General features: G+C 46.6%; 2 protein-coding genes across 2 annotated transcripts; both read right to left on the reverse strand.

Annotated features, from left to right (window-relative positions):
• Positions 1-337: 337 nt before the first annotated feature.
• TUBA8 (tubulin alpha 8) lies at positions 338-7,924 on the reverse strand. Its single transcript, XM_069003614.1, has 5 exons — positions 7,051-7,924; positions 3,603-3,825; positions 2,800-2,948; positions 1,560-2,240; positions 338-757 (listed from the first exon to the last, which is right to left on the reverse strand). The coding sequence occupies exons 1-5, from the start codon at positions 7,051-7,053 to the stop codon at positions 470-472; spliced, it is 1,344 nt and encodes a 447-aa protein (XP_068859715.1). The 5' UTR covers positions 7,054-7,924; the 3' UTR covers positions 338-469.
• A 3,608-nt stretch (positions 7,925-11,532) lies between these two features.
• On the reverse strand, positions 11,533-15,626 carry PEX26 (peroxisomal biogenesis factor 26). Its single transcript, XM_069003615.1, is given in 7 exon segments — positions 11,533-12,408; positions 13,125-13,271; positions 13,959-14,272; positions 14,640-14,780; positions 15,186-15,423; positions 15,426-15,471; positions 15,474-15,626. Coding segments are annotated over 7 exon segments (1,143 nt in total). The 3' UTR covers positions 11,533-12,304.
• Between the last annotated feature and the right edge of the window lie 6,413 nt (positions 15,627-22,039).

The raw sequence follows: 22,039 nt of genomic DNA on the forward strand, positions 1-22,039 counted from the left end.
TCCCCTGGGACTTCACCTGATTGCCGTGACTTTTCAAATATCCCGGAGAGTGTCACGGTGGCTGATTGGGGATGCATGGAATCCCAGCTTTGGCAGGTGTCTGTGGTGTCCCTGTTGGCTCTGTTGCTACTACACAGGAGCAGGAAGCAGGGCTCTGCAGCTTTTTGGGATGACCTGCCTGGAATGTAGTGAGTCTGTTGTGTACCTTAGAGCTTAAACAGGCTCACATTAAGTGTGCACGGGAGAGCAAGTCATTACATTGCTGGGAGTGGTGGGACATTACTACAGCTTACAGATTATATCTTATAGGATAATTTGCCTGTTATTTATAGAATAAAAAATGTCACTGTATGACCTCTCCTAAATTTATGTTCACAACGCACAGGAAAGCTGAGCTAATTGTGGATACGTGCAATACAGTGACACAGAGACAATTCTGTGCTCACCAGGAACAGAGTGTATTTTAAAATTACTCCCCATCATTTTCCTCTTCAAATGAGTCAGTTCCCACTTCTTCATAGTCCTTTTCCAGGGCAGCCAGGTCCTCTCGGGCCTCTGCAAACTCTCCCTCCTCCATGCCTTCACCCACGTACCAATGCACAAAAGCTCTCTTGGCGTACATCAGGTCAAACTTGTGGTCAAGCCTTGCCCAAGCCTCGGCAATGGCTGTGGTGTTGCTCAGCATGCACACTGCCCGCTGAACTTGGGCTAGGTCTCCACCAGGAACAACCGTAGGAGGCTGGTAGTTGATCCCAACCTGGAAACAGGAATGTGAGAGAAGGTTGCAAAAAAGCAGGAGGCAGTCAAAGAGCTGAAGAAATGTGAGTAAAGATACAGATTCTGGGGTAGAGTGGTGCCAGATGGCAAATGCCATTATAGATGTCGCAGGGTATGGCACACACTCATTTGAATATCTATACTATTCTTCTGTTTCATGTACACTGACAAGTTTGTACCTTTCTTAACAGCTACTCAATACTGAAAGTAGAGTTTCACCAAGGTGCTCTGTAGAAACTATTATAAAAAGTGGGTTCCCAGTTGAGAGTTTTCATTGTTGAAAGGGCCGTTCGTATGACAAATATTTTCCCCCTGTTAATGTCTGTATTATTGTTGAAAATATGTTTCCCAGCATGGCTGTGTAGCCAGTGGAGAGAGGCTATATAACATTTCTAGGTTAACTAAGAGATTCCCTAATATCAGCATTTCCTTTATTAATTTTATCCGTTTTGGTATTTCCTTAAGTTTAGATTGTGCTTCAGAGGCAATGCTCATTGGCTGTTCCAAAGGTCAGCTGAAATTAAAACTTCTTCAAATTTTGACCCATATACACTTCGAATTTCCACTTATTTAAATATGTAGTAGCTTGTGTCAGTGGGATGTCCAAAGGAGAAAAGGCACATTTTATATAAATGCATCCTTCTTACTTTCATTGGGAAATGTCCGTATTTCTCCATGCTCAGTGGGAAATACACAAGACTGAAGGTGTTAAATACAGGTTTTCTACTAAACTGAATGTGCCCTTTGAACACTGAAGAGAAGCTCGTGGCAGCCCTACTCACCTTGAAGCCTGTTGGACACCAGTCGACAAACTGGATGGTTCTCTTGGTCTTGATGGCAGCAATGGCTACGTTGACGTCCTTGGGGACGACGTCGCCCCGGTAGAGCATGCAGCAGGCCATGTACTTGCCGTGCCTCGGGTCACACTTCACCATCTGGTTGTTGGGCTCGAAGCAGGCGTTGGTGATCTCGGCCACCGAGAGCTGCTCGTGGTGTGCTCTGTCGGAGGAGATGATGGGGGCGTAGGTCACCAAGGGGAAGTGGATGCGTGGGTAGGGCACCAGGTTGGTCTGGAACTCTGTCAGGTCCACGTTGAGGGCGCCGTCGAAGCGCAGCGAGGCCGTGATGGAGGACACGATCTGGCTGATGAGGCGGTTGAGGTTGGTGTAGGTGGGGCGCTCGATGTCCAGGTTGCGGCGGCAGATGTCGTAGATGGCCTCGTTGTCCACCATGAAGGCACAGTCCGAATGCTCCAGCGTGGTGTGCGTGGTCAGGATGGAATTGTAGGGTTCCACCACAGCGGTGGAGACCTGAGGGGCTGGGTAGATGGCAAACTCCAGTTTGGACTTCTTTCCATAATCCACAGAGAGGCGTTCCATCAGCAAGGAGGTAAAACCAGAGCCGGTACCGCCACCAAAGCTGTGGAAGATCAGGAATCCTTGCAGCCCAGAACAGGCATCAGTCTAGAAGGCAAAAGAGAAAGTGAAACAGCAGGGGCTGAAAAAGGTGGAAAAGACTTTACTATGTGAGTTTATCCTGAGCTGAAGGAGTGAGCAGTCATGGGCAATGTACAGCACAGACTTCACGTCAAGTTTTCCTGGGAAACAGCTGGTGATAATTCCAACCTTTGCTTTCCTCACTGTCTCAACTCGTGACACAGAGAGCCTTACCTGTCCAGGCATCTCTCTGAACTTCACACTGCTCTGTTATTCTAGTTGAAACCAGCAATGTACAACTGCATAATCCACCCTTCAGTATCAGTATTGGTGCTGTAGGGCTGTGCTAATAATTTACAATTACATATTCAAAATCACTTTATTTACATATTCAAAACCTGGAGGCATACAGCTGGGAAGTGAACTACTGGGCTTCTCTCTTCTGGACCATGTCCAAGACATAGTCTGTATGACTTGCAATGTCTTTTCTGAGCCATTGGTATCATTTGCAGTTAACAAGCTGTTAGTTCTGCCCTTCTTTCTTCTGCAGAGTCCAAGCTGCTGTTTCAAAACTATTGGGACTTACCAGCTTACGGACACGATCCAGCACCATATCAATGCTCTCCTTGCCAATGGTGTAGTGGCCACGGGCATAGTTATTGGCTGCATCTTCCTTTCCAGTGATCAGCTGTTCTGGATGAAAAAGTTCCCTGAAGGTGCCAGCCCGTACTTCATCTGAAGGAGAAAGAGAAATTGTAAGAATATGCTCCAGTGCCAACAAATTCTGGTTGTTGTTGTTGGCATCAATACACGCTGTCAGTCACAGGAGGTCATGATGCCAAAGAACAGATGGTGATGGAGGAGGGAAATGTCTCCAGAGCATTTTTTCATTGTTGCATTTGATTGATTTATGGTGCATCTTCAATCCAGCCACTTCTCATTAACTTGTCAGTGACAAGTACAGCCTGCGTCCACAAGTCCCCAGAAAAAAAGTGTGAAGAAATTCAGGTGTCCCAATTTTTAGACATTCTTCTACTATTGGAGAGAAACTGTCAGGGTCCCACTTTGAATCCAAACTGAAGAAAAGCAGAATTTGAATGGCAAAAATGTCATGATAAACAAACCCAAAAGTTAAATATTGGTGCAAAAAGAAGTTGCACACACCTCTTGTACCAGCTATTAAACTGCTGGGGATCCTCCTGTTCCTATGTTTGTAACACCTGTGACAGAATCTGGCATTCTGTGTCACAAGAAAATTAATTTCATGCTACCTAGTGGTAGCCCAAGGCACAAAGAGCTGCTTTGTGCCAGCAGAGACCGGTGGCACACCATGGTGGTGTGAGGAAAAGCAATCTCATCTCCCTTTTGCAGGTATATTTCTATACTGACCTACTACAGTTGGTTCCAAGTCCACCATTACAGCCCGTGGCACGTGCTTCCCAGTGGCTGTTTCGTTGAAAAATGTGGTAAAAGAGTCATCACAGCTGAGTTTATCTTGCAGGTCCTTGAAGGTGCCGTCTGGCTGAATGCCGTGCTCCAGGCAGAAGAGTTCCCAGCATGCATTTCCTATCTGCACTCCAGCCTGGCCAACGTGAACAGAGATGCACTCACGCTAAGGGGAGAGAGAAGAGGTGGGGTCAGAAAAAACAGCGTGCCTTAGTCCTCCTTATTCCTGCTGGTTACATTTTCCCAGTGTATTGCTTTTTCCAAAAAATCAGTGAACTGTCACTGTGAGCTGTTCATTTGGTTGTTCAGCCCCACAACCACAATGAGACTGCACATGCCAGATACAGGGACAGTTCTTTAAAAAATCAAGATCTGTGTGCTGTGCTATAGAAGTATTGGAAAACAGTCAGGAAAAATTAATTTCAATTACACAAACCCCACCTTTCCTCCTGGATTGGCCCTGCCGAGGAGCACATCCCAGTTTAGTTTATTTTTACTCCTGGCTGGAACCTGACACAGCCACGTGGCATCCTTCACCCTTATGTAACCCAAGGCAGGTGATGTCTTTTGATCCTTCTACCCTCTGATAGCAGGCTAGTGTGGAAACTTGGAAGAGCTACTTTCGGCAATATTCACCTAAGGAAATTGTTTCAGACTTTCTTGGTCGAAACAAATGTTCCTTCCAGCGCCATTAATTTTACATCACAGGTCCACTGCTTATCAGGCAGTGCCACTGCAGTATAGAGTGTTTATTTGCACGATTTTGAGCATTCTTTCTGTGGCAGCCAGGAAGAGACACCTGTGTAACACCAGGCTAAAGCAGGAAGGTGTCAACTGCTCCAAAATCTTATACACTTAAAAGTACTGGAGAACGAAGGCCCTGGTGCTGGATTTCATAAGTTCACAAACAGAATTATAAAGCAAATACTTCTGAGTTAGTCCCAGCAGTTGCAACACTGGGTGTAGTGAAAGGCATTTTTTGGAAGAGAGAGTGGTTTCAAGCATGAGGAGTTTTTTATATTTGGCTTCTGCTTTGGAGCAATTAAAGCTGCCCAAGCTTTTTGTGATGCCCAGGGCCCTGTCCATTCCAGGGAGTAAGAAAAATTCAGGTCATAGTACTGAACACTGGCCTGTGATCTCCTGTGCTGATTGATAATTAGCACAGTCTCTGGCACAGTTTTGGCTTAGGCCAGTTAATATTTTTCCAGACAATGCTTAGGCACCATGCAGAAAACAACTTATTGTCAAGGATGGCTTCCAGTGAGCAGCTCACTGACCGCTGCCAGGCTTTGGAGAGGGAAGGAGAATTGAGATGCCCAGCTATGAAGCAGGCCTGCGTTGAAGGGCAGAGGATGGTCCTCACTCATTTTAGTTTTGTTATACTGCATTTAGAGATAACCAAAGTCAGTATCAGATTTGACCAGTTAATTTTTTTTAAATTACATTCTGTAACTACTAACCCGGCAAAATCATCCTGTGACCGGAGAATGCAATGTATCCTCCCCAGAAACTAAATTTTCAGTCACAATATGTGAGCAGCAGCATCTCTGGAGCAGTTTTCTTCAGAAATTGACATATATTTGTGTTTAAGAAACATAACTGAAGACACTTTTTTTCAGAAGCAGCTAGAAGTTCAAAAGTCATCACTGCCCCAGCTAGTCATCCCCAGAAGTTCAAATGAACATGAAAGCTCAATTTAAATCTTTCATTCAATGAAATAAATTATTTCTGTTGACTACCCATTTCTAAGCTGCTGACTCTGCAAATGCATGTGCTCTCAAGTGTACTTGCACAACCCTGTTTTTCTCAATTGAGTTGTGCAAAAGTCTCTGAGTTATTTGAGTGACAATGGGGCTTCATAAGTCAGCGTGTTGCAATCTGGAGGACTACTCAGGAGACCCTGAAGGCATCTTTGGGCTTAGAGAATTCAATTAATGCTGACTTTCCACAGAGCAGGCTCCTGCCTTTTCTTTGAAATCCCAGTGTGAATCTGTGAGGCTGGCAGCAAGAAAAAGAAGGGGTTTTATTCTTTTCAAACACAGCAATGAGGCCAGCTGGCTTTTAAAAAGAGTATCTTTTAAAGCAAAACTACAATTACAAGCTAAGCAATACTTTTCACCTAAAGAGCTGCTTTGCTCAGTTCTTCAGATCTGTAGAGGAATTGGGTGTGTTTTTTTCACAGATAGAACAAGTGAATGCTGCCTTAGGAAGTTAATATTGTAAAGCTTTGTACAGGACTACAGCTGAAGACTTTTTAGACTGAGTTTTCAGCTGCGCTCATTTGAAACCATATCTCAACCCTGCTTTTTGAGCCATTTCATCTTCTCCTACCCCAGCAGTAATTTGGAAATATTCTGCCGAAGAGAGAAGACCGTGAAAAAGAGGTTTCTGATTTTGCATAGTAAACAGCAATAAAATAGATGCCAGACTTTTAGTAGGGAAGAGAGTGGGCCTTCTTCAGCGTCGCAGTAAACTGATCTTTACATGATATTTTAATTTGGAGCCTACTCCAAACTCATGTTTCATATCCTACCACCAATGTACCAGGACAGGACTAACAAAGAAACAGTAGAAAGGACCAGATCCTTTGTGAAACTAAACCTGGGACAGCTTCAAATCTTAAAAAAAAACAAATTAATACCTGGCTCCACTATTTACTGCACAAAGGCAGACTTTAGTCTTCCAGCTGTTCCACAAACACGCTCACTTCCCCAGGTCTGGGAAGCCTGTGGAAGTATCTTGCCTGTGAGGTGAGCTGGCAGAAAGTAACACAATTCTTCCTCTGCACCAAAATTAAACTCATTGCTAGAGATATATTGGAGTACAAGGTGAAATAGATTTTTTCACATTCTAAGAGGTTTTGAGCAATTTCTACAAATTTATAACAAACCCCCAACACTTAAAAACAAAGGGCATTTTTTCACTTGCTTAAATACATACATACATAAAAGGATTCATGGACTCCAGAAACACACCTGCATACCCTGTATAGCTATGGACAGTATAGCCATTGGGGCTAAATTAATTTAAAACAGACACAAAGGTAAATAACTTTTTTGGGTTTATTTCTAAAGAATTCTCTCTTATGAAAATGAACTGGTATTGAGAAAATGTGGTCACAACAGAAAATACCAAACAGCTGAGACTCCACATTAAGACATTAAGTTTGTCTTACAATTCCACTAATTAGGGACTCTCTGAAGAAAACTTAATGCTGTAATGCTTCAGGAAGGTTTTCTGCGCTCCTCTGCCATCTTCTTACGTGGTAAATGGTGTGTGAGATCAGGGTTCTGCGGCAAAACCTACCGATAACAACAGCAGATCCCCCTGCCTTCCCTCCCCCCCGGCCCTCCCCATCCCCGTGTGGCCGGGGTTCCCACATCCCCCTTACCATGGCGTCTCCAGAGGTGTTTGCTTCCCTTTGGGATCACTGGTGGCAGGTCTGTGCCGGAGCCTGGCTCTGGGCTGCAGGGCGGGAGGCACCCTGGGCCCGGCACGCGGCACCTGCTGCTGCGCTTCAGTGTCACAGCGCGGAGGGGAGAGGTCAGCCTGCTGCCTCCTGCCCTCCAGCACCCCTCCTGTGCAAATCCTCCCCCACAGGCGGGGCTCACACACACCCCAGGTTTCAAACTCAGTGCAGCCAGGGTTGGCACGCTTACTGACTTGGAGCGCAGCCATGTAACACATCGTACACTGTGCTTTCTAACACCTCAGGATTCTACATCACCTACAAGACACACACCGCCCCAGTTCCCTGCTCTGCCCATATGTACTTCTGTAGATGAAAATCGCTCCTGAATTCCAGTACACAAGGCATAAGAGAGCGAACAAATGGAAAGGAGAAGGATAGAAGAAAAACAAAAATAAGAGATCTGGAAACTAAACATATATATTACCATCCTTAAGCTTTCTCTACCGGCACTTTTAAATGATCTCCTGGCTTCTCTATTAACATTTCAATTTACTTCTTTTTTTTCTCTTTCCATGTGTAGTTATCCAGGCTGTCAGCAGTATGGGACAGCTTTCAGTACAGACTTCTCTGTCCAAACACAGAAAGAAATCTGATTCCTATTGCAGTGTTTATTGCAGGACACAGCTGGAGGCATCACCCCAACGTTCTGACGCCAGATTAGTGCAGTTGCCTCCACCACTTTACTCCTTCTGCACTAGTTCAGCACTGGAAAGCAGCAGCTTCTCTCAGTACAGAAATCCTCATGTCTGCAACCCCTAGGTAACAAAGAGGAAAGCACACTTAATTGCTTGAATCTGAGTGTTATGTTTCCCCAGACTTTATAAATGTACTGTTTATGATGATGTTTAATGAGTAGACATTTAAATAGACAATTCCTAAAATGTAGGTTAGTCCACTTTGACATGATGATATTAACAGATTGTTCTGCCACTCTTGGCAACCAGCATATAAGTATCTTCTTTAACACCTACATTTTAACATTGAGAAATAGTTCATACTAGTTTTTATAAACTCACTTTGGTATAGTCTTTGTTTTGCTGTTCTTTACATAAACCTGCAAATCACTACTCTTTGATTTTGGCTGGGAAAAGCTACCGAACTTTCTGGAGCCATAATTATTTTTTTACAAAGAATTTCCATTATAATTTCCATCTGCTGCTTTGCTTAAGCTGAATCTGAGTTCTCCAGAAAACCATCAGATTGTTACTTTGAGACTAAGGAACAGGTTGCTCTAGTGTACTTCTTCCACTGGAAGTGGTAACATTCCAGACAAGCTCTGGTGCTCTGGACAATCTGAAATGTTAATCCTCACAGCTTCAGAGAATCAGGAAAAAGTCTCACAGCAAATACTTTGAGCAGGCCACCACCCAAAACCTCTTAGGCACACTTTGAGTCAACGTGTCTGATCTAGCAGCTACAAAATCTAAAAGAGGTATGTGAATTACTAAATTATTTGCAACTTAGTCCTTTGTGGCATTTTCTCTGCTCTCTCCTAGCCAGTGGGAGTCCCCAGAGACATGAGGCAGATATGGCCTGGACCTGGATTCTTGGAAAGTAAGTAATCTTGATGGATGCTGGCATTCAACCTCTGTGGGCAGATGGTGAGATGCCACACAAAACCTAAAGCCTTTTTCTCTAATTAAAGATTGACACACAACTCTGAAAATGGCATTTTTGAATAATCTAGAACTTAGAAGTACTGTTGTACTGGTTTAACCCCAGCTGGCAACTAAGCACTGAATCAGAAGAGAGAACCACAGGTTGAGATACAGTTTAACACACAGAGCAAAAGTTGTACACACAAGCAAAGCAAACCAAGGAGTTGATTCACCACTTCCCCTGGGCAGGCAGGTGTTCAGCCATAACCAGGACAGCAGGGCTCCATCACTGGCTCGGGAAGACAAACACCATCACTCTGAATGTCTTCCCCTTTCTCCTTCTTTGCCCCAGCTCGACATGCTGGGCATAAATGCTGGAGATTGAAACACATCAAGAGGCAAATGAAGGACAGTCAACTGCTTTGTCTCCTCTACTGGATGTACATCACTCCCTCCTCCCTCCAGGCTGGTTACCTAAGTGACTCACCAAAAAGTGTCAGAGTCGTGGATCATTTTAGAACAGTAATGTGCCATCTCACAAAACAGTGCACTCTTAGTAAGCTCTTTGGTGGTCACACAAAATCCTCTTTTCCTTTTAATTTGGGAAGTGTAAGTCTCTACATTTCCCACACATTGTAATACCTTCCTCAGTAAGTGAATGAAGGTTTGAACACTTTCCTTGTGTTCCCTGTTTAACTGTTTTCTGTTAGTCTGTCGCCACCTGCTGAGAGAACGAGCAGCATCTCATTTCAGGATTCCTGACATTCCCAAGGCTAGTAATTAAGTGCCTGTATAACACTGCTACGTTGATAAAATACTGGTTTTCAGGCATTATCCCTGAAACAGAGAACTGTGCTATGTATTTTTACTTTTTATTTGTAGAGTTCTCTCCCCTAATACAGCAAGGTCAGAACTGTAGTTAGTTCTAATATAAAGATACATTCATCTAATAATAATGAATCCCAGGTACTTTATTCTTGGTTGTATTGGTCTTTGCCATCCCAAAATGCAGACTTACACTCTACCAATGTCATCACTTGATTAGATCTCGTCAGATTCACACTGAAGACATTCTCTACTTAATTCAAATATGCTGAAACAATGGAACAATGTGAAACAGTTCTGGAAAACTTTGATATACTTTGTAGTATATCAATACATTAAACACAATTTTCTTCATATACTCAATCGCAGTACAAACAAGCAATTCTACAAAGAGGTAAATCAGTAGTCACTTTATTATAAAAGTTAGATACTGCAGTCTTAGTATTAATTGCAAAAAAACCCTGATAGCTTATTTCTGCCTTCTTGTTCTCTCATGATGAATTAAAACCAATATAAATTCTAAATCAGTAGTACTCCAATAAAGTCAAGGTTACCAACCTACACTTAAAATAAAGTTGAATGTTAAAAGTTAAAACAACATTTAACAGTATTCTAAAAGCTATGTGTGGCCTGCTGAAACCACTGGTCCAAACCAACCTCCACAACAGCATCTCTGCCATCTAACTAAAAGTGATGCCAGAAGACTACAGCAAAAAGTGTTCATTACTAACAGTCACTTTGATAAGAATTTGGCCTGACTTCACAGTGAAGTTTGCCATTTTATTAACTGGCTTACAGAGGAGTTAACCTGAGGCCTTGCAAAGCAGGGGGGCAGAAGACTCATCCTGGTCATTTCGTGGAGGAGCTCAACTCCACGCAGAGCTTGTGTTTCATTCTACCTGATTTCACATCAAGTGTTGTTTGCAGAGTTGTAACTATGCTTACAGCTGGATGGCAGGAACCATTCAGCAATATCAAAGGCTGTTCTTCCCTGTGTGTGCAGAGTATGTAAGAAATTACTTTTTTACATGGTGAAGCACTATGTGCTACTTAACCTGGTGTCCAATCCTGGCAGAGACAACTTTGGGGAGGGATATCGGATTGGTTTGGGTTTTATTCTTGAGACAACTAGGCAAGGTCATTACTGCACTCATGAATAACCTGCCCAAGTTTGTCTGACAGTAGTGCTGGAGTGTTTCTCTTTTTGGGATAATTTAAGATTAAACTATTTTTAGCAGTGAAGATGAGACTGTTTCCAAAGTGTCTCTGTAGGCAGCAAAGCAAGAGATCACACACAGTCTGAGGGTACCAACAGGCCACCTATGTGAAGAAAACAGGAACAGCCACTACCTTGGAGTATGGTTACTGCTAGAGACAAAGGGCACTACTGTTGTAAGACACCACACTGAGGTCTACACTGCTTACTTTTCATGGGTTTGGTGTGGTCCCACCAAAAAGGCTGTTCTGATAACATTTTGTAGTTTGGGCTGACATCAGTGAACCTACACCCTTTTGGCACCAGTGCTGGGATGACGGGCTACTTGTCCCCAGCCTCTTGCCTTTAACCTGTCCCCTCCAGCACACAACAGTTTGAAAGCAGTGTTTTATTAGGTTAGTGCTCCCTCCTTGGAATGTACCTTTTGTCAAGTGATGATAGACGGGTGAATAGATGGAGGAGAAATTCATGTTCTACCCCAAACATCCAATTTCTGCCCCAAGTGGTCAGAAATGGAGTTGGTCTGGTGACAGACCTGCAGATGCACAATTTTCTTGTCACTGATCTGGGGAAGGTCTTGTGACCTTCTTTTCTATAAAAATAAACTTTTGTTCTGAATGACACAGCATTGCTAAATGACTCCCATCCAACCCAAGACTTTGGATGCTGGGGACTTGAGGAGCAATTCTGGATATACAGAGAGAGACTTTTTGACATCTACATAAACAAAGCAAGAGGTAGGGAAAGTAAAACAGAGCAACAACTTCAGTTCTTCAACTAGACCGTAACATAGAACATAATTTAAAAAAATAAATCTATTTCCTGACCACCACCACCACCACATGCTGCTAAGAATGACTATGCATCAGGCAAGCACAAAGTGCTGTAATTTGCATTTAAGAAGAGTGGATACAGCACAACAATCTCCGTGGTCCACCCACCTCATCTTTCCAGATTAAATATTACTAAAATCCAGTGTGCCTGTACAAAGAGGCATCAGTCACAAGAGAAACTATGGCTTTCAAAATGCAACAGGCTTTACTTTCTCCGGTGTTTTTCTTCCATGTGCTTGTCCTAAATCCCATGCTGCAAGAGCTGAGCTTTTCAGATGTCTTCAGGCAAAACAGAATATTCCCCTAAACACTGGCACTCCATTGCCTGCTACCGTCATGCCTCCAGGAACACTGCTGCACTTGTTCAGAGAACTGCCCAGCATTTGCAAGGATGAGAACTTCTTCCATCGTTCATAACTGGCTACACAACCCCCACTCAAGAGACACATCCAAAGCAAAAGTGCTTGAAAAGGAGGATTCTTATTCACTTGTAGATATGGAAGGAGTGGCTTTACCCTAATGTTGGACAGGACCAAGCAAAATGTCAGGAATACTCGCTGTGGTTTCAAAATTTGTACCCCACCATTCCCTGTCTGAAGAAATTCCAAGAGTCCACAGGTGGTCATCTCAGATTTCAACAGTCCCTGAAGAGCCTGGTAACATCCCGAAGACAAGGTGACACTTTTAGTGATGGAAGACATTTAGTCTCGAATTGGAGGCCTATGGATTGGAGAAAGCACAGCTGCCCAAGCCTGGCGGAAGAGCTGGACCAGTTTGTAAATGAATGGCAGTGATGTGGGAGAAGCTGCAAAGCAGAATAAAAAGCAAAAGAGCTTGCATTATAAAAGGTAAAACTAGCATACACTAAACATATTAAGAAAGAACTACTCCCAGCTACAGTTAATAACAACCTAATTCTCTTCCTTCCTTCAGTTCAGTTCTCGGATCTTTACTCTGGGTACTGCTCCCTAGCAAGCTGCCTTCACTCTTTTCCAATGGATTATTTTTAGAATAACTGTGGAGCACCTGTCACGCAGCAGAAGGGGAAACATCCAACCCCATCACATCCCAGCTGCCACCTCTGTGTCACAGGACCAGCCCATTCTTCAGGGACAGCAGCAGCCATCAGCACTGAAACTCCAGCACAAGATGATCAAATGCATGGTACAGTGCTGCCTCCGGGAACTCTCCACTTTCCTGAGTGATTCCTCTCAGGCAATCACTCATCCAGGGGACATCACCTCGTGCCACCCCCAGCTGACTGAGGAAAAGGCTGAGTCTAGGACAGCTCTGCTTGCCTCTCACAGTCTGTACCTTGTCTGCTGGAAGGAGTTTTCAGAAAACTGGCATTTGTAGAGCTTCATCTTTCTACATGGACTGCAACTGGACACACTAAGTTTCTAGTCACCCAGTTTTTGTGTTTCCCTGAGACATTTACACAGACCAAATTTATTAAAAGCAACTCATTTCTTCTCCATAACCATAATGAAATTTTAGAAATTGGCAATCTTATTCCCGTACCTGGGTCTAATCTCACCACCACCAGGTACAGCAAAAAAGTGGCCAAGAGCATCTTCTTGTAAGGAAGTAAATAGAAGTGGTTTGACATGGACCTCAGGGCTCTACGTAGCAATGTCAACATGGTCAGGAGCTTTTGGGACAGCGCTCCTGGAAAACAAGAACAGAAAAGCTGTTAGGGCAAAGTAAAGTTTAAAAAGTACTCGCATACATATATATATAGACAATAAGAAACTAAGATACTGGAAGTCTGATTGCATGAGAGTTGGGTTGGGTTTGGGTTTTTATGTAACAGGGAACAGAGAAATGGTACAATTTTGTAACACAATTCATTATACTTCTTTTTTAGGCATCTACTTTAATACAATATGATCTTATACCACAGTAGTGCCAGCTTCTCTCCTGGGAGAAAACATCAAGTGATTTACAATTCTAGAGAAGAAGCAGAACTTTAAATGCTGACTTGGACTGAAATGGAAATGGAGCAAACTGTTCAGAGCCAACAAAACATACCCTTAGAGGATTGCCAGGTAGTCTTAGTTTTCCTTTTTCACCTTAAAAAAAAAACAAACCCAAAACCTCCATAGTGCTTTTGATCCTGGACATTAATTGTCATCTCCTGATGCTGTCAGAGACTAAACATACTTTGCCATTCTCAGCAAAGGTATCACTAAGTCTTCTATTTCCTGCTGTGGTACACAATGGGACTTCCTCACAGCCGGTTTGTCAGGGCAACATTCTTAACACATAGTTAATACTTGCTACCCTTCGCCAGTAAGGGACCAGCTTGAATTGAAACTGTAAAAAAGGAGCACAAACAACAGAGGGAAAGCCCACCCAGAACAGTTTCTGTCGCTGGGTCCTGCTGCTCCTCAGCAGCCGAGCGCGTCTCCTCCTGCCGAGTCCACTGGCAGCGGCTCTGGCAAATGGTGCCGAGGAAGGCCAGCTGCTGCTCGCTGTCAAACACGTCACAGCCCCGCACCAGCTCCTCCGCGCCCTCGAAGCGGCCCAGCGGCAGCAGCACGTGCACCAGGTAGAGCTCCAGCACGGACCCGAACTCGGGGAGGCTCTGGTTGGCGTGGTCTCTCAGCCAGCTGCTGCCCACTTCCAGCATCACCTGCGGCTCTCTCACTTTGCTGTACAACAGGATACTGAAATACAAGGGAGAGGTGTGAGAAAGCCCTAAGTCTGTCAAAGCTGACATCACGGACAGCTACTGCTCCCAAGCAGCTCTCATGAAGGTATGAATGAGGGTCTACATCAAAGCAGAGAGAATTCTGAGGCAAACAGGTGCAGCTACTGGTGCTGCTACTCTCTCAGCATCACCCCTTTTGTACTTGATCACCATGAAGCAATCTTGCAGACAGGCTCCAGCACACACAGGTCAAGTACAGGCCTGTCCCGGATCTCACTTACACCACGCAAAGTGAAAACACCACATAATACGCAAGCCTGGCCTGCTGTTAAACCTAACGCAAGCCCTGTGTGTACATCTGACAGCAACAGACAGGAACTCACCACAGCTCCAGAACTTTTGGAGGCAGATGTTCAGGGACATGGTAATACTGTAGGACCCAAGACAGAACTTCTCTCCACCGGTTCATCTCGGCCAGCGCCTGAATCCCCACAACACAAAGGGAGCATTTCACTTCTGCAAAGCTGGTAAGGAACAGACACCTAAGTAAGCACTTCTTACAACCACATTTCCCCTCACATCCCTTCCAGTGAGCTTCAGTGCAGCCCGGGTACTCCACAGGTCTCTGGCAGCTGCTTCTCCTCCTTTCCCTCTACTTGGCCCCTATAAAAAGGCCAATTCGACCTCCGAGGATGTGCCCTGTGACTGTATCTCTGAGAGAACGAAGGGAAGGCTCCTGGGCACACCTCACTTCCCTCAAACACGCACAGATCCCTTCATATGAAACCTGTTAATATCGACAGAGCTAAAAGAAACCCCAAAGCGGGGCAAGCATGGCCTGAAGTTCGAAGCCAGCCCCGCGCTGATGCGACACCGAGCAGCTTCCCAGCGCCACCCCGTCCCCTCCGCACGCCCGGCACCGCTCGCACCTCTCGTGGCCGGGGCCGGGGCCGGGTCCCAAGCTGTAGCAGCCCGCCTCACAGCGCTCCACGGCGGCGGCGAAGTCCCGGTGCAGCACCAGCAGGTCCGCCGCCTCCTCCAGCAGCGCGGCCGCCTGCGCCGGCCCCGGGGCCCAGGCGGGCGGCTCGGCCCGCATGGCGGCGGCGGCGGCGGCGGCGGGAGGGCTCTCCCCGCGCCCGCACGGCCCCGGCTCCGGCTCCGGCTCCGGCTCCAGCTCGGCTCCGCTCGGGCAGCCACCGGAAAGCCGGGATGCTGCCCCGACCCCGCCGCCTCCCGGCAGCGGAAGGGCCGCCCCGGCGAACATCCCCCGGCCCCGCGGGCCGCCGGGACGTGTAGTCCCTGCGGCGGGAGGGGATAGACGGCTGCCGGGGCTGGCGGAGGGCAACGGGGACGGCTGGGGGCTGGAGCATCTCTTACGAGGAAAGGCTGAGGCAGCGGGGTCACTTCAGCCTTGAGAAGATACCACTGAGAGGGAACCTCATTAACGTGTGTAAATACCTAAAGGGAGGTGCTAGGAAGATACAGCCAGGCTCTGCTCCGTGGTACCAAGCAAGAGGCAACGGGCAGAAACTGATGCACGAGAAGTTCCACCTGGACAGGAGGAAGAACTTCTTTCCTGTGCGGTGACCATGCACTGAAACAGATTGCCCAGAGAAGGTGTGGAGTCTCCCTTTATGGAGATACTCCAGATCGCCTTGGATGCAGTCCTGTGCCGTGTGCTCTGCAATGACCCTGCTCGAGCAGGGAGGTGGGACCAGATGACCCACTGTGGTCCCTTCCATCCTAACCCTGCTGTGCTCTGTGACTCTGCGGGGATTAGCGGTGGAAAGCGGGGTCTCGGGGGGCGCTCCGAGAGGCTGCGGCCGCAGCTCTGGGACCGCAGCGGTGTCGGCTGTGCCGGGACCGCGATCGGTGCCCGTCCCTGCCCAAACGCCCTTCCTTCAGCTTCTCCCTCGTGTGGCTGCCGAGCGAAAGGGGCCGAGCCGGCGCTGCCCGCCTTGGCTGTTCTCCCCGCGGCCGCCGGGCGTCAGCCCAGCCCCGAGTGTGTCCCAGCCGAGCCGGCGGCTCTCCTCACCCGGGCCAGGAGCCGGGAGAAGGGGCTCGGCGCGGTGCTAAAGGGAGAGCGCTCCCCGCCGCTCCCGCGGCACCGCCTGCGCGGTGAAGGATGCTCTCCGCTGCCGGCCGCCTCTTCCTCCGGGCACCTCTCCTCAGGCACCCCGCGCCCTCAGTTTTAAGCACATTACGCTGTTAATGGAGTTCGGGCGCAGTAACAGTGTCTCCGGCAGTACCCGGCAGGCAGCGGTTCACATTCGCCTTCAGTTGTTATTTAAAAACAACAGGGTGTCGTGGTTACAAGGTAATTACGGCAGTCAGTGCAAACGGTCTTCAAAAATGGATCTCTACAGGAGAGACAGGATTGATTTATCTTGTGACCTTTTTTTAACAATTGACACATTTATCTGTCCCCCATTATAATTTTTTAATTAAAAAGTCAAATGGACTAATACAAAACCTGCTAAAGAGTGAAACACGTCTTTTAAAGGGGATTTTCTATGCCATTTCAGTGTGGCGAATATCATAGCTCTCTTTTTCTAGGTAACTCTTTCCAGGAGGCAGCACCATGTACCTGCCCCTCACGGCAGCATCAGGAGCACTCTGCAGTAGCAGCTTTTACACCGTGGTGCATCCAAGGGATTGGCACACTGCCCTTAAATGTGGAAGAGGTTCCTGAAGGATTCGGGCTGGCTAAGGGGAAACCACTGCACAGAAATATTGTGAAAGGAAAGGCCCAGCAGCAAGCAAGCAAAGGCAGAGGTAAAGGCGTTTCAGCCTTCTGTTTCGGTTGCTTGGCGCTTGCAATTTGGAAAACAACATTCCTTTTTGGGAACTACAAGTCCCAAAGTGCACTGTGGGAAGAACGTGCCTCGTACCAGCTAGTGCCCAGCACAATTCCCAAATATGGATAAGGAATCAATTTTGAAAAAGACTCACACTGGCTGGATGCTCCTCACTGAGACTCAGAAAAGGAGTGAGACAGCACAAAAACAAGGTAGGTTTGCGTTATGCAAAGATGCTGTTCAAAGATTTCTTTCATGGGGAGCAGCCAATAATGTTCTGTCCCTTAGAAGGGCAGCCCAGCACCGCTCTGGTGATGTTTGGATTAGGTGCTGTGGTCGCGGAGGCAGCTTTTGGAACGGGGCTGTTGTTTCAGGTGGGGGAGTGAGCAGCAGGAGCAGCCGTGCGGCGGAGTGGGTCAGATCCTGTTTCCCTGCGGATGTTCCTTATGAGTAAAGACCCATGGAAAGATAGCGAGCTGCAACATTGATGCAAAGGTGTGAGAGGCCGGGAAGGGTCAGGGAGAGGTAGGAGTTGCTCTGAACAGCAGCTCTGCATGAGTTGCAGTGTGCGGTTGTGTAAGAAGCCAAGATGGACAAGCAGCCTTGTAATAACAATAATTACAGGTTAAATTAATTTCTCCGTAAGGCATGGTAGAATGTTTTTGTACTTCACCCCTCCTCCTAGAGGGGACAGTGTGGTGCCTTGAAGGCCAAACCTCTTGCAGCTCTCTTCTGACCTGCAAATAACACTCAGTAACAGGATTGTTTAACTTCAGGCCAGGAACAATTACCTATTTCACTGGCAATTTGTTAACAAGCAAAATGAAATCATTCTGAAATACAATCATCTTAGCGGAGATGAGAGATGCTTGAGCTCCGTTCTCGGGCACGCGTGAAGCCTCGGCGGCTGACCTGGTCACAGGCAGCGCCAGCTCCTGCCTCTGCTTCTCTCCCTGGCTGTCAGGCAGGCTCCTCATGCAGCTCAGATGCTGTGTGTGGACACTCTTCTGCTGGGTGACGTCAAGTGCAGCTGGTCAGCTGCAGCCGTCATCCCAGCACCCTCCTCCTGCTATGTAGGGTCATGGAGCAGCGCAGTGGGCACGGCACAGCGCTGCAAATGTAGGAGGTGCAGTCCAGCCCGAGACTGTTTGGGCTGCTGAACCCAACTGTCTCATGGGTATTTGTTGCCAAAAATGAATGATGCTGTTTTTCCATCTTTCCTTGAGTGTGAGCAGCTTAAATTGTCTTAAAGCTGGAAGGGTCCCTCTGGTGCTTGAACCAGCTCGCACAGCAGGGCAATCTATACTGCTACAAGCACTGGAGGAGCACAAGCACTGTGTTTGCCTGTGCTCCTGGAAATCAATTTCTAGTAACCAGAAAAGCTAAACAAACTTGCTGTCAGTGACAGGTAGTACGAGGGAGTATCACAGCTGGTTTTGTATCCTGGGTGGGATGTCCATGCCCAGTTCGTTGCCTTTTATATGGAATTAAGGAGTTTTTTTCAGTCATCCTGGTTTTGTATAGGAGAAGAAAAATGAGTTTCAGCGGGGCCTTGTTTGTGTGTGCATCATCTGTGGATTTACTGGTTCCCCTCCTCCCTCTCCTGCCAGGCAGTTTGAGGAGAGTTTAGAGTTACAGGCACCTGTGACAAGGCCTCCTGAGGTAAATCGCCTCAACTATTAATCCAGATCTGACCGGCACACGGTCACAGGGCCAGAGGGCTGGCAATCAGTCTTTTTCTGTTGTCTCTTCTGTGTCAGTAGGCTGTTAATAGGAGATTAGCAGCATTAGGGAGACTTTGAGCTAGAAATGGTGAGGCCCTGTGATTTGATTTCAAGAGAAAGGAACCCTCCTACACTCGTGTAAGAGCAAACAGAAGAGCTGGAAATTATAAACGGCATTATAAACACAACTGAGGAAAGCATAGTTTCTAGGAAAGATGTGGAGCCCTGTAGTACCTCATAGCTTATCAGAAACACCTTAACAAAGCAATGAGGACCATGGAGACCTCAGTTCCCAGCGTGCAGCACTCTGTTCTTATCACCACATGCTTTTGTTTGACTCTGGCGAGACCGTGACGTGCTGGAATCTGTAATTCGCTTGTAATTTCCATCAGCAGTAAATCCCTATTAAATATGAAGCTGGCTGGCTGCAGATCCCTTCAATTAGCCTGGATTCAGGGCTTCCCTAGCTCCTGGCAGGCGGTCTGCAGAGCCCGGGGCTGGGTGAAGGTGAACACTCTCCGGCTGTGCTTTGAACAGATGGCCCATGGTGATGCTTTCTTATCTCACCGAGCGTGGTGGCACGGCATCAAACCTATTTTTTGTTTCAAAAAATAGACCTGGTTAGAGGAGACTCACCTGATTTTGAGCCCACCTGCTCAAGCTCCTAATCAGTGTATTTAAAAGCACTCGTGTCTGATTTTCTCTATAGCCAAACCTATGTAAACAGGTGAGGATGGTACAAGGCAGAAAAGGCAACTACAGGGGCAGTCACAGAAACAGGCCAACTCGGGGGTATCACGTAACCTAAAAGAGCAAACCTCTGTTTCAACCTTCATCACAAAAGCACAAACACTGAGTAAGGTGTAAACACTGGAAAATGGGAAACTGGAAACACAGGGTTGTGTTCATAACTTGTCAAAACTTGAGTTTTACTCAGATAATAACAAAACCTTTCTGAAACAAAGGGCAATTTAAAGTTGATTAAGTCCTCTTCTTTGCTTCATAATCAAACAAAATACTAGCCTTGGCAAGGCAAGTCAAAGAATAGCAGCAGTTACTTTGATTTAATTGTTACTGTTATAATAGTCATAATTAGTGCTGGGTGGGGCATTTCATAGCTGTAAGGTGACCAATTTGGTTAGAGGCCTAAGGCATCTTCTTTTCTTCAGCTAGTTATTATCTGTGAGAAAATACTGAAGTCTGTCATCACTGTGGGTCCATTACATCCTGTTTGCCCACCACAGGTCTCTTTGCTCATCACTTTTAGAGTCACAACCCCTCTAATAGTTAATACCTCTTCTCAAGGCCCAGCCTGCCAAAATCAACTGTCATCCATTAGTCTCCACCTTTCCTCTTTTTTCAAAAGCAAGCCTTGTGCCCTCGTGACTGCGAGAAAGGCTTGACAGTGTGAATCCTAGAACTATTTGTACAAAAGGCAAACGAGGTGATTTGAGACAATGGTTCTTGTTTTTAACCTAACTTCCTGACATCTCAGTACTTCTTTTCGTGGTGTCTGTCAGTCATCTGTCCCTCATTCTGAATGCACGTTTACAGTGATCTGTGTTAATTATCTCTACAAGCAGGCAATGCACCTTCTGCAACTTGAATTGGAAATTTCGGGATATACTACAGAAGTTCACAAACTCTTTTGCATCTCAGTCTGCTGCTCCTGGCTCTTGTCTGGCCAGGTCTTGTGGTGCTCCCTAAAGTTGTGATGCGAGGTTGCTTTAGCAAAGCCAGCAGTGCTGCAGAATTGCGTGGTAGCAGTGCCTGAGCATCGGGAGAAATCCCCTGGGAAGGGGCTGTTTGCTGCTGCAACCTCGGTGTCTTGTGTTTCATGGAGAGCATCCCCCGCGTGCCCCTCTGGCTGTGGTGGGCAGAGCTCCCCTGCTTGCAGTTTGTGCTCGTGAACTCGATACAGTAATTAACAGGTAATTGCTCCTTTATAAAGCTGCATCTGAGCTTTTTTTTTATGTAGTCAGTGAATGTGCAGCACCTTTCTTTTGGGAGGATTTCGCCCCTCCTTTTGAAGATCTGTGTGCTGTTTCAGGGTCTTACTGGTGTGAGAGGTGTGCTTACAGCATGTGTAAGATTAATGTCTCAAGCAGTGTATTGGCCCTCGTTTCCCTGACGAGCTGATGCTCTCTTTCCCTCTGTACCTCCCGTACTTGCTGCTCCTCATCTTTCTTGGCAATACCAGGTGCAGACAAAGGTAGGATTAGATGTCTAATTAGTTTATGTAGCCTTAGACATCCGTGGTTACTTCTTGGCACTGGGGGAAGGGCAGCCCGAGAGGAATCCAGCCCTTGTCTCTCAGTGAGGTTTTTCAGCTTTGAGAGCAGCCTGAGCCCAGGCAGACTCAAAAGGCAGGCCAAAATTTTCTAGACACGTTTTTGTTCCAGATGCCTGTTCAAGGAGGAAGTTGAAAACCCAGTCTGTATTACCAAATCTGAAATAATTTCTCGTTTAATGTTAGATCCAAAAAGTTTATTTCCAAAAAATGACTCAGTGTAGACAGCCTGAAAGAACTTGCTTGAAACATTGCAGAAAAGCTACTAAGCTGAAATAAATATATTTTGGAACTAGACCGTAGATGGGACAAGTTGTATTTGTATTTTTAGCCTATCAAAGTGAACTTTAGGCTGTAACTCTCCTGTCTCCCACTGCCACCATCCTTCAGCAGCGTAGCCAGGGGAATTCAGGGTGGCATTCACATGGTAACTTACTCTCACCGTGGATCAACACTGGCTCATCTGGAGAGCAGTAATACCGTGGCTGCTGTAAGTGCTTGGCAGCCTCTGTGCTGCCAACTCAGTGGCTGCTTTTAAACCACCACTGGGACAGGTTTGGACGCAGGTGGCTTCCTGGCTTTGCCCTGAAATGTTGGCAAGATCTTTTCCAGCATTTCCAGTATGAATGACGTGGTGGTGGGGATGAGGGTGTTGAGGAGCAGAGAGAGCAGGGGACAAGCCATAGGCCAAGGGCGAGTGAGCCCAGGACAGGCAGTGTCTTCCCTGTCTGGGACCCAGGCACACCCAGAGGACCTGAGCAGGGTGGGCAGCACCACGTGCCACTAACAGGTTTCATCAGCGATTGCAGACAAGGGAGGTGATGAATTCGGCTCAGAGTCAACCCCCACAGTCCAGTCAGGAGCAGCAGGATGCAGGACTAGCACAGAGTTCCAGCATCCACCCCAGAGATGGAGACAGGGATGCAGCTTGCACAGCTGCGATGTAGCTCAGGGCAGGGCTGGGTGCCCAG

The sequence above is a fragment of the Aphelocoma coerulescens genome, chromosome 1A (assembly GCF_041296385.1).
Source record: "Aphelocoma coerulescens isolate FSJ_1873_10779 chromosome 1A, UR_Acoe_1.0, whole genome shotgun sequence".
Lineage (NCBI taxonomy): Eukaryota > Metazoa > Chordata > Aves > Passeriformes > Corvidae > Aphelocoma > Aphelocoma coerulescens.

Bases quoted from the DNA above. Each gene is read 5' to 3' on its own strand.
- TUBA8 (XM_069003614.1), bottom strand. The intron at 2,949-3,602 runs GTCAGTATAGAA...TTTCTCCTTCAG, and splicing joins CTTGGAACCAACTGTAGTAG to ATGAAGTACGGGCTGGCACC. The intron at 2,241-2,799 runs GTAAGTCCCAAT...TTTGCCTTCTAG, and splicing joins TGGATCGTGTCCGTAAGCTG to ACTGATGCCTGTTCTGGGCT.